At 38.4% G+C, this 12,227-nt stretch overlaps 1 protein-coding gene across 1 annotated transcript in view; it reads right to left on the bottom strand.

The window, feature by feature from the left end:
• The window catches only part of CNTNAP2 (contactin associated protein 2), an 830,415-nt gene that overhangs the window by 490,350 nt on the left and 327,838 nt on the right, over nucleotides 1–12,227 (bottom strand). The window contains exon 3 of the mRNA XM_071736230.1: nucleotides 32–225. Coding sequence (XP_071592331.1) covers nucleotides 32–225 — 194 coding nt within the window. The remainder of the gene's footprint in view (nucleotides 1–31; nucleotides 226–12,227) is intronic.

The following is a 12,227-nucleotide window of genomic DNA, read 5'->3' as shown; positions in this document are numbered from 1 at the left end:
CATACACTTCCATTTTGCACCAGTGACTTACCCAGATATTTCCATCTTGGTGGTATGGTTTCCAGTTTCTCCCTGTGTCGCTATAGAGCATCCGATACTGAGTGACCCAGTCAGAACTGCTATACCTGCCTTGAGTGGCAATAGCACTTATCTGCTTCCTGTTCCCAAAATCCACTTGCAGCCATTGGTAATGGTCACTGTCTGATGGAGACCAACCTCCTGCACCTATTGAGTTGAAACAGAAGAGAGATTTAGATCTGAATCACTGACTCTGAAGTGAACAGTGTGAAGATGCTGACTACTGGGAGGCAGCCCAGCTGAGAAGAGTATAATACCAAAAAAACTTGAACGTGTACTAGACAAATATGATTGCACTTCTTTAAAAAAAAGCATTTTTAGCACAGACTTCAAATATATTACTTCTGTTGCCTTAATCATTTTATGATATCATAATTTAATGGGCTGCCTGATAACAAATCAATGCCTTTATTATGCCTTAATTACAGTTTATTAAGTTTTGCCAAATTGTAATTCTCCAAAGGTGGACCAGTTTGCCATGAAAACATCTGTCAGATTACAGTGGCACAAATCAATAACAATCTTCGGATATCGTATAGCTTTTCAATAGCATTTCATGTTAAAGAGATAATATAGATTAAATGGGAGAAAATAAGAGCAAGTTTTCTGCTTTCCTTTGTTTCACTGTAATGCACAAATAGAAAGATCTACCAGAAGAACTGAGCAGGTACTACAGGGCTGAATCCAGTTTTGATCTGCTGGGTGCACAAGCTGTCACACATTACATTGGCAGATGCCTTACAGAAGTGTTGCTGTTCTTTATAAGTCTATGAATTAAGTAACACTATTAACAATATTATTCTCAGCCACTAGACTACACCAAACTATTTAAATAAAGAAGACCATTGCTGCACAGATAAATGAAGCATTAAGACATTAAAGCCATTTCTTATTCTTCTGAAATATGAAAATATTAAGCGGACAATTGTAACTGGATACTGTAGAGAATGATAACAATCTAAGATAGATATTGTGCTATATTTACCACAGTGATAAGTATTAGGAAATACATGAAACATAAAAAAAAAAATCTACCAATATAGAGAAAAAATGACAAATCATTCTCTTTGTATTCATAGCAGATGTTAAGATGCAGAAAACAAAAACTTGTCAGACTTAAAGATATTACAGAGAATATTTTTGCTTTTGTTTCAAGTTTTACCAAATTAGTGGCCTGGCACAACACGAAATAATGTAATCTAGTTCATGGGCCAATTTTCTTTGCTTTTAATTTCATGTATAGACTTCAGTTGTCAGAAACCTAGCCTGCTTGCCAAGCAAGAAACTCTTAGCTATACTGCAGCTTATATACTCCCATCATTAGGCGGCAGTATTGCCTCAGTCTTAGAAAATTCTAAAATGTATTAGCCTTCAAAACATTTGCACTTCCCAGGATATTTTAACGTTCAGTTATCAATAGCATAATCTGTTGTTGTAACTGGTTGCCTTTCACTGTAATTAAAAGCATAGTACTATGTCAATGACATCTAATTTGTTTAAATTCTGAAGATTTACAACAGGAACTTTGTTCGTGCACTACAGATAATTATACCCAGTAATTAAAGCAAGTTAGTTTTGGGGTAGGGAGTAGTTGAATGCTATTTAAAAAAAAAACAAACCAACACACCCACCCTTGCTAAAAGCATTTTCAGGCAAAAGTATTCCCACATATTCATAAATTCAGACTGGCTGTGGTTTTGCTGATGGCACACTAAGGGTAAGAAGCTAGCCTGGTACAGAAGCCGCCTTTGCAAAAGGAGCTCTTAGAAGCTCCAGAAAAAAAAAAATAGGTTCAAATAAAAGCATTCAAAAACAATTAAGAAGGTCAGAACTCATAAATCCATCAATAAAATGTCCTTCAGCAATGAAATTGTTGAAAAAGGATGAGGTACTATAGCTGTAAGAAATCTAAAATAGGTACTATGTTTTTTACACTTTTAACCTATGCAGGAGATTCAGTTAAGCAGGAGAGTCATATTAAAACAGGAGTTTTTCTTATTCACATTTAAAAGAAATGTCTTTTAACTATAACATTATAAAACTTTTTGTTTTATACTTTCAAATTACTGAGATGAGACTTTGACCTTCTTTAAGAAAAAAACAAATTGATTCATGTAAATGGCAACTAGGTTTCAGAAAGCCTTCACCTACAAATCAATTTAAAAGTTTGGAAAAATTGAGTACTAACATTCATTTGCCCATTTTTTGACTTAAGAAGAAGCAGAAAACATTCTTCACATCATGCATGACAGAAGCTAAAGTTACCTGACACAACAGACACACCTAGCCCAGGGAACAGAAAAACAGGTAGGGCAAGGCAGTGTTCCCTAAGACCATTTATAGTAAGTGAGAGACAGGACTTTTAGTCAATATTGAAGACATCAGCAAACAATATTATCCCCTTGGTTTCTTGACCTAATTCTCTACCTCAGCTTTACATTTGCCTTCTGGCTTTTCCAAGCAAGTGAATAAGTAGTCAAATAATGAACGAGAATGTTGGGTTACAGCTAAATGTGCAGCTTAGCAAAGCAGTGTGGGAAGGGAATAGTGCATTGTCTGTGCAGCAGGGCAGGTGTCAGCCATTCACCAGGAGAATCCTGTGAAGATCAGTTCAGTTTCTTCTTCCCCTCAGAATCAATATGCTGTGTAATTTGGGGGAGCTGATTACTTTGTTCAGTTTGTTTGCGATAAGTGTCACCTTTATTGATTCAAGGATTAATAAAAGTCCTTCTTTTTTTTCAGGTGTACAGTCCAAATAAGTCATGTATTATATAAAACTTTCCATGCAGTAAGATGCATGCAAAGGCCTTGATTTTTGTCAGAGGAATTTAAGTACATTTGTGTCTCTGTTCACTCTAAGCAGATACAGAACCCTCACATCCCCAGAAATGTGCTCATGCTCACACAGCCCAGGACAAAATTAAATATTTTGCTAAATAAAAAGCATCTTCTTCACTGGAATGAACTTAGTTTGATATTAGAGTTGCAGCAGTGGAGTTACTGATTAATAAAATATTTTTTAAATTTTATCTTTGTAAAGGAGTGATGAATTTGGAGATTGAAACCCAATCTCTATTTTATGTCATTAATTTCAAAATATTATGACAGAATAAATTGCATTTAAGGAATGAGCAAAATGACAACATGTTAGTATTTTTCAGTGAGAATTGCTTCTTACCAAAACTGCAATGGTATATTAGATTTGTTCAATACATGCTATTTGCAATATTATTTTTCACACCTTAGTGTAAACTTTTTATTTTTAAACATAGAATCATAGAATCACACAATGGCTAGGGTTGGAAGGGACCTTAAAGATCCTCTAGTTCCAACCTCCCTGCATGGGCAGGGACATCTTCCACTAAACCAGGCTGAACAAGGCTCCATCCAGCCTGGCCTTGAACACTTCCAGGGAGGGGGCAGCCACAACTTCCTTGGGCAACCTATCTCATCACCCTCAAATTAAAGAATTTCTTCTTAATCTCTAACCTAAATTTCCCCTCTTCAAGTTTAAACCATTTCCTCATGTCCTCTAACTACACACCCATGTAAAGAGTCCTACCTCAGCTTTCTTGTAGGCTCCCTTTCAGATATTGGAAAGTCACTATAAGGTCACATCGGAGCCTCCTCTTCTCCAGTCTGAACAACCCTAACCTCTTTAGCTTGTCTTCAAAGGGGAGGTACTCCAGCCCTCTGATGATTTTAGTGGCTCCCTTCTGGACCTGTGCAAAGAGCTCTATGTCCTTCTTATGTTGGTGACTCCAGAACTGGACATAGTACTTCAGGTGGGGTTTCGCAAAGGAGCAAAGGGGGAGAATCACCTCCCTCAACTTGCTGTCTGTGTTTCTTTTGATGCAGCCCAGGACATGGTTGGCTTTCTGGGCTGTAAGCAATCATTGATGCCTTATGTTAAGCTTCTGGTCCACCATCACCCCCATGTCCTTCTCCTCAGGGTTGTCCGCAATCCTTTCTCCTCCCAACCTGTACTCGTGCATGGGATTGCCTGGACCCAGGTGCAGAACCTTGCACTTGGCCTTGTTGAACTTAATGCGGTTTTCATGAGTCCACTTCTTGAGGACTGTCAAGATCCCTCTGGATGGCATCCCTTCCCTCTAACATGTTGCCTTCACCACACAGTTTGGTGTCATCAGCAAACTTGCTGAAGGTGCATTCGATTCCACCGTCTATGTTGCTGACAAAGATGTTAAACAGCACTGGTCTGAGTGCCAGCGAGTGAGGAGTACCACTCGTCATACATCTCCATTTGGACACTGAGCCACTGATCAAAACTCTTTGGGTGCCACCCTCCAGCCAGTTCCTTATCAAACAAGCGGTCCCTCCATCTAATCCCTATGGTTCCATTTTAGGGATCAGAATGTCATTCAAGGTAGCGGTCGAATGCTTTGCACAGCTCCAGGTAGATGATGTCTGTTGCTTTACCTTCACTGAGGCTGTGACCCTGTTGTACAAGGCCACCAAATTAGCTAGTATAAGCTTGACCTTAGTGAAGCCTTGTTGGCTGTCAACAATCACCCCTTTGTTATCCACATGCCTTAGCAGAGCCTTCAGAAGGATCTGCTCCATGATCTTGCCAGATGAACAATAACAGTGCCAGCAAAACGCCTGATCCAAAAGGTCCCGAAGTCAAAGGGTATCTTTTCATTAGCAGGGTGCATATCAAACCCTGAAATATGTCAAGTCACTCTGCCTGCCACCTAAACCTGCCACAAAATTAGCAACACCTCTGCCATAGCCACCAACTTTTTACTGCCATACAGAATTTCAAAGCTTTTCTTGGTGATTTCTCTCTTTATGATGTTACTGCTCTCTCCATTAGCCATGCACATCTGTTCCTGGAATCTGAGATTGTGGATATAACTGTTACAAAGAGGATACCAGAACTGCAATTGATTTAACATGCATTTTTTGACAGTGAAAGTACAGGGACAGAGACACTGGGGGTTTTTTTGCCACTGTTATTGCGCTTCTGTCCTAGACAGGTATTTAGCAAGAGCAAGACTGACTAAAAAATGTCTAATAAGCATTGCTGTGTTTCTGGAACACTGAAATGTGCATGGAGATTTTGCAGTTGCTTGATTCCCAAGGCTTCTCACTTCAGAAACTCAGTGTTCATGTTGAAGAAACTTGTCACTACATATCTGGCATGATAGAGAATAACACAATATGTTCTGACTAGCATGTAATTCTTTGGCTGATGACTGTAGCTCCAGGGATGCTAACATGGCACGAGATATTGGTTTAGATCATTTTCCATGGTGCTTGGCAATGTAGGGCTTTAGAAAATGGATTTATCAGACAAATTGTTAGAAGACTGGGAAAATCAGTGGCAACAAGAGAAATTTCAGTTACTGTGTATTTAAGGATTTTTATAAGAGCAAAGAATGTAATGCTTTTGCTAAGATGTTGATCATATTCCAAACATGCACTCTATGAGGAGAGATGTAGCAAAATTTCAAGTCTGTAAATAAAGAAGGGTAGAAACCCTGTCCCCTTAGTAATCTTTTGTCCAAAAAGATCCCTCCATGTTCTTGTACCCATTAAAAGCAAACTGTGAAACCTTTTTCTTTTTTACCTCCTTTTTTCACATTTCCCCCCCCGAATATGAAAAATATTAAATTACAGATGTGTTGCCTTTCAGATTTCTGAGTGAGTTCTTAAAGTGCACACTTCACCTGAGCTTGTCGTCTGGTTCTACATTATGCATTGGTGTCTGTTCTAAGATCATCGTGTAGATACCAGCACAACTCAATATAATGAGCTGAAGCACAATATTCAGAATTTTTGACCTTGTTGCAAAATATCAGAAAAATTAGAAGAATGGTGTTTTGTCTGTTATAAAAATGTGTAAATTCACAATTAAAGATTATTTTGGGCAAATTTAATACCGAATTATTTGTTACAGAAGAAATGTCACCTATCTTGCCAAGTTTAGCTACAGAATCTGAGGAAAGCTTGAGCACCTGCAGGTGGGAGGTTTTAGTGTACAGTGATTCTAGGAGAGGTGGAAAGCATTTAGGCAGGAAGACCCCATCTTTTATTATTTTAATAATGTGAAGTACATATATAAAATTATATAAGACAGTCAGATCATACAATCTTACCTCAACATAAGCAAAAAGTTGTATTTACTGGCTACTTTGTGCTCAAGATGTTAATCCTTCTGCCAGTTGTGGCATCATTCATACTCCACTATTTGCTGTCTTCTTAGTTAATTAAGTTCTTAGTTAATTACGTCACCTTATTTAGGCTAACCTGGTGTAGTTATTCATATTTTCCAAGCTTCTGTTCTTATAATAAGCTACTATTAAAATAACAGGATAATTCTGGTTGAAAGAAACTTCAGAAGGTCTCTAGACCAACCACCTCCTGAAAGCAGAGTTCAACTCTGAAATAAAACCAGGTTGCTCAGGGATTTAACCAACTGGATCTGGAAAACTTTCAGGGACAGAGTCTGCAGCCCCTCTGGGCAACCTGTCCCACTTCCTAATTGTTGTCATGATTTAAAAAAAAAAAAAAAGAATTCCACTGGAAAGATCCCTAATTTCAGTTTGTATGCATTGTCTCTCATCCTCTTTCCATCCATTACAGTAAAGAGTCCAGCCCCACCTCTTTAATGACCACCCTCTAAGTAGTGGAGGCTGCTGTAGGGTTCCTGTAAAGCCATCTCTTTTCCAGGTTGAACAAACCCTAGTACCTCAGCCTCAACTCAGAGGATGAGTATTCTAGCCCCAGCTCCAGTGGTGTATAGGGTTGGAAAGAAAAAGTTTCAAGAACAAGATAGACCTCAGGAACAGAGAAACAGGGTGTTACAGTCCGAGGTAACATTAAGGTTGTTTTTTTTTTGATCCACAAAACAAAGTCCAACCATAGAAGGGTCGGGTGCAAGCAGACTTTATTTGACAATTGACACAGGCAAAATTATAGAGCCAGGCAAAAGAAGGAGAGAGGAAAAGAAGATATAAGAGAGAGAAAAGTGGAGAAAAACAGTTAGAAAGTGGGAAGAAAGAATGAGAGAGAAAAGTGGAGAAAAAGGGAAGAAAAAATGAGAGAGAGAAAGAGAGTCACCACCAGGGGCCCAGCTGCCCAGTGAGTTTCTTCAAGATGGCGCTGATCCTGGACAGAGCCTGATGCAAGGTGGTGGTGGGTCAAGAGACAATGAAACAGCCACAGCATGGACAGCCATATATACCCCTGAGTTCCTTTTGTTCCGAAGGGGCAGCTGTCAGTCAGCTGCTACAGAAGCCAGGGGCATTGGCATCAGAGCTGTTGCAGACAGGCTGCCTGGAGGAGAGCTGCCACAGAAGGGTGCAGTCCCCAGCCCACTCATCAGTTCTTATCTCTTTCCAGGCACCACTCCCCTCGGCTCCAGCCCCCTCAGCCAGGTACATCAGCATCAGTACAATCACCATGGCTTCCTCCACCCTGGCACGATTGTGCCTGGAGGGACATCCCAGCATTGCAGGCCCTCAGAAAAGGGGAGCAGTCTCCACCCAGCAGTTCTTATCTCTTCCCGAGGTGTCACCCCCTGCTCAGCTCTGGCCAGCCAGGTCCTCCACCCTAGCCAGGGCTATTCACTTTAAAATTGTTCTTTTGAGAAAACTGCAAATCAGTGAGGTCAGACTCTCACACAGGGCAAAGGGATGCCTTTCTCAGGTGCATGCATGCAAACGCACACAGCCTGGGAAAATAGAATCTGTGACCTTGTGTGTCAGGATTCGAGGAGAAACCACTTGAGACATCGTTGTAGGAATGTGTTACAAACCACAAAATTAGGATGAGAAAGCGGGCACCATTTTCTTTAAACAAATCCAGGACACTTTTAGATTGGATACCTTCATTCTTATGTGAGACCTAAATCTCTCAGATGCCTGCTGGAAAGGCAGTACAGTGGGTTGCAATTGACCCAGGCCACTGGAGGCCATTAAGGATAACTTCAGGCACTAGATGAGGTGTCTGCAGTGGGGTATAAGGAGGCATAGACCAGAAGGTGTCAGAGAATCTCACTTTTCTGAATTTCAGCCCTCTGCCTCATGTAAATCATGTAGGCAAATTTTAAAGAAAAAAAAAAGCTATTGTTCATAATTTTTAAAATTAAATCTCTTGTAATAGGTACTTTTGTTGTGCAAATGTGCTTAATTGTACTTACATAATTTTGATATTTAACTGAAATCCAGGATAAAACTTGCTATAAACTTTAGTCCCTTTACTTTAAAAAAAAATAAACAGCATATTACTGATACTTTAATTTTCTTTTTATAAATACTCTCCCAGTCATCAAGAGTCATATCTTGCTAAGAGCTAGTACATGTTTTAATCACAATAATATACGATATGTACATTTTTTTTTTACTGGAGTCATCTACATGATAAATTTGCTTCCTAAAATATATTGCAAGTACTTCCTTTTTCTGCAAATGATACTTATCTCTTATCAGTAAGAAAAAAGAGCTTATATAATAGCAATAGGAAATAAAAGTGAAAAAAATTTGCAGTGATAAGAAATGACTAGCTCTTATAATTCACTCTGATTTTATGATGTTTAATTAACATTGCCAAATGAGAATTTAAAACTGCAGTGTGAGATTCCTTTAAGCCTGGAATTAACAGCAGATAATTTATTCCTGTTACATTCACTAAAAAACCTTGTATTTAAACCTATATTCTTATGGTAATACATATAATTATCAAATTGTACTTTCCATTCTTAAGCCATGCGGTTTTGCCAGTTTAGGACCTTTTTATAGCCCAGTAATCATAGGATTCAGTTTTTACAGACATAGTGATTTAGCTAGTAGCTCTTTATGCTTTAGAAGCCCTTGCTGCATACTTATTTCCTGGATGTATGCCATAAGTAAAATCCCTCTGTCTTCAGCAGGAATGGTATCCATGTAGCTGGTAGTAGAGGACTAGCTGTCTGTGTAAGTTGTTTTTCTCAAGATAAAAGTTAATCAGAAGGGCATATAAGTAAAGGGACAGCTGTCGTTCTGTTGCATGGATGTCCTTGTACAACTTCTCTCAAGCTGTGCTTCCATGTTAAGGCCTAGCAAAAGGAAATGTCCTTAAAGACTGATATGAAGATTTGTTTATTCCAACATGCAGGAAAAATGGTGAGCTTTATTCAAGAAGAGAAGGTTGTAATCTTTGTGAGGACAGAGCAGCCAGCTCTAAGGGTAGAGCCTTTACATAGTACAAGAAAACTTATTAGCATTAGCAAAACAGTATTTTTTATAAAGTTTCAAAATAAAGTTTGTTTTCCTGGTTGTCTATGTGAGAAGAACAATATGTTACAGACAGGCAAACTAAAGCAAAGTTATTTTTATCCTCACTTAGGCCTTTGCTAGCCTGGGCAATGCTTCTGCCAAGTTAGATGATTTCTGTCTCGTACACTCCTTCTGTAGCTGCAGCTGTTTCTTCATCTGCCAGCTGCTGCTCAGTACAGGCAGAAATTACTCAGGTATGATCTGGAGTCTAGCTGTTTGAAGTGGTGAGGGTTTTTTTTTCCTTTTGGAGAGTGTTAAAAATGACCGAGACTCAATATTCTGTTAATGGCTTAATTTATGTAATAAAATTGAAATTGCAATGAGCAAAACAGCGCTGGGTGTATGGGGAGTCTCTGCTCCACTCACACGCACAAATCTAAAACTCTAGGATTACCTTTTATTGATAACAATTTATGAATATTCAAAAGGAGGTGGGTTTACATACATATTCATAGGGATTACATCATGTCATTATAATATTCATGATAAGTGGAGTCTGGGTGGAGTGTAGGCGGAGTCTGGGCTTCTTTCTCAGTTTAACTCCAAATTTCACTGGTTAGGAATACATAGGTGTATATATAGGTGAATACATAGGTGGGTATATGAGTATATGGAGTTGGTCTGGACATGCAGAAGTTCTCAGCAAGGTTGTACTAAGCAGTGTTGACTGACAGTGTAGAAAAAATACATTCAGAATAAGTATTTCTGTCTGTAGCCTGCAGAGCTTAAATTGACAGCATGGAAACTGCAGAGAGATTCATTTCAGCCCAGGAAGCCATGCCATTCTGAGACTGTTAGGCGGCTAATGGAAGAAGGGGGAGAGATGGGGGTGATTCAGGGCAGATGAAGCTAAATCCTGCTTTGAATCCTCCCCCAGACTCTGAAAGCTTAACTGTCCTACTCTAAAATTAGCATTTCTATATTCTCCTCACTTTTGTAGGTGAAAATGTAAAGAACTAGTGTTGGAGTGTGCATTCAGGATTTTTAAATCATTATAGTTTAATTCTTGAAATGCTCTGCCACACGAACTTTGAGTTCTCATTAATTTATATTGAATAAAAATCCTAGCAGAATTTCATTGCCTGGTTTGCGTCTAAAATGTATCAGATTAGTTAATCCCATGAGGGTAAATTAACATTTGATGCCACTGATAAGAGCACTGTTACTTTTACTAGCATTTTTCTGCTGTCTTTTTTCCCTAGTACAGTCTCATATGATTATGCATTTAGTGCTATGTTTTGGCTCCAAGGAGTATAAACTCATGAGCGAATAGGCAATATTTATTAGTAGCTTACCATAGACTTCAGGCAAGCCATTGCCCTGAAAATTTAAATTCTACTGTGGAAAATTCCTATGTCGAAATGAACCTGTTATTTTGCAAATTAAGTTTAAGAATAAAGTTGTTCTTCCATGTTGTCGCAGATGTGCAGATGATATCAATAAATTTTTTACTATGAGTAAAATAAGAGGCTACATGACTTTTAATCATCGAAATGGATGCAAAGTAATTTTAAAAAATATATTTTCTTAATGGGCAGAAAGGATATATATTTGGGTATTGCTTGCAATATATGCATGAATAGAAAAATAATTATCGTTTAGCTTTGTTAGAAGGAGAAAACCTTGCAAAACCCTTGAATATATAGTAGATTAGAAAAATAATCTCAAAAATCATCCCAAAAGATTTCATAATATTATGCTTCTGCTTGTTGAAGGAAAAAGAGGAAAGGCAAGCACAAATACTAAGACAAATTAAGCAGTACCAGAACTCCCATAATATCTTAAGCAAAGTCTGTCTCACGGAACCATTTGAAAGGTATGATATATCAATAAGGCAGGCTGGGAAGAATCCTATACTGTTCTCTGGATTGGGTCAGTGGTGACATGAGTGTTACTGGGGGAAAGCGGAGAAGAATGTGGTATTGTTTTTTTCTGTATATTTGTATAGATTTAATATTTTTTCCTTTTTATCATTACCATTTCACTAAACATATGTAGTTTAGTTTCCAGCCCATAGGTCTCTCTCCCTTATTCTCTCTCCATTCTTTATCAGGGAGGGGTATTAATAGAGAGCATCTCTCATTCCATTAATTGCTGGCCCAGTGTTAAACCATGACAGTATTTAGAAACTTTCAGTAGAAACTTTCAGCCAGAGCATACTCTTCAATGTAGTTTTTTCTACACAGTCCTGAAAGAAAAAGCTTTAAAAAACAAAGATAAACAAAAAATCTGGTAAAAATGGGTTGGGAATAACAAAGAGAAGAAAAGTGAGCAGAGGTTCTGTAGTGGACCTGGAGGTGAGCCAAATGAGTGTCACAAACATCAGCACTGGCAGGCAAAGGTTGGCTGTTGGCAGTCATCAAAGGGGCTGGACTTCAGAACTGCTGCATTTAACAGCAGGAGTTAGGCCAAATCTTTTCTGGTACCAACTGGGTTAGGAGTCTTTAGGGGCACAATCGTAGGGAGTATTCCATGGAGCACAGCATTTAAAGGGAGAAAAAATTACTGCAGGAGACACAGACCAGGAGATTTGGAGTTAAGAATCAGAAAAAAAGATAAGAAGTATAATGAAATAATAATATATTTTTTATTTGTTAACAGTGAGCTTTCAAGGCAAGTGTTATTTGAATATCACTGGTATACACTGAAGCACAAAGGCAGAAACTATATTCACTACAGATTCTCACACAGCAAGTCTCTGCAAGACAGGTAGTTCAATTTTTATCTTTTATACCTGAAGACTGGTGAGTGACAGAACAAGGTAGTTAAGACTGAATTATGGCATTTAATCATGTTTCATGTACAGACATTTGAGGGAAAAATATTAATCAAGGTGGGATAGAACATCATGATTTAGCTTAGCCTTCC

This window comes from Heliangelus exortis, chromosome 2 (assembly GCF_036169615.1).
Source record: "Heliangelus exortis chromosome 2, bHelExo1.hap1, whole genome shotgun sequence".
Lineage (NCBI taxonomy): Eukaryota > Metazoa > Chordata > Aves > Apodiformes > Trochilidae > Heliangelus > Heliangelus exortis.
Note: the sequence above shows the minus strand (reverse complement) of the source record. Positions and strands in the feature narration are given on the sequence as shown.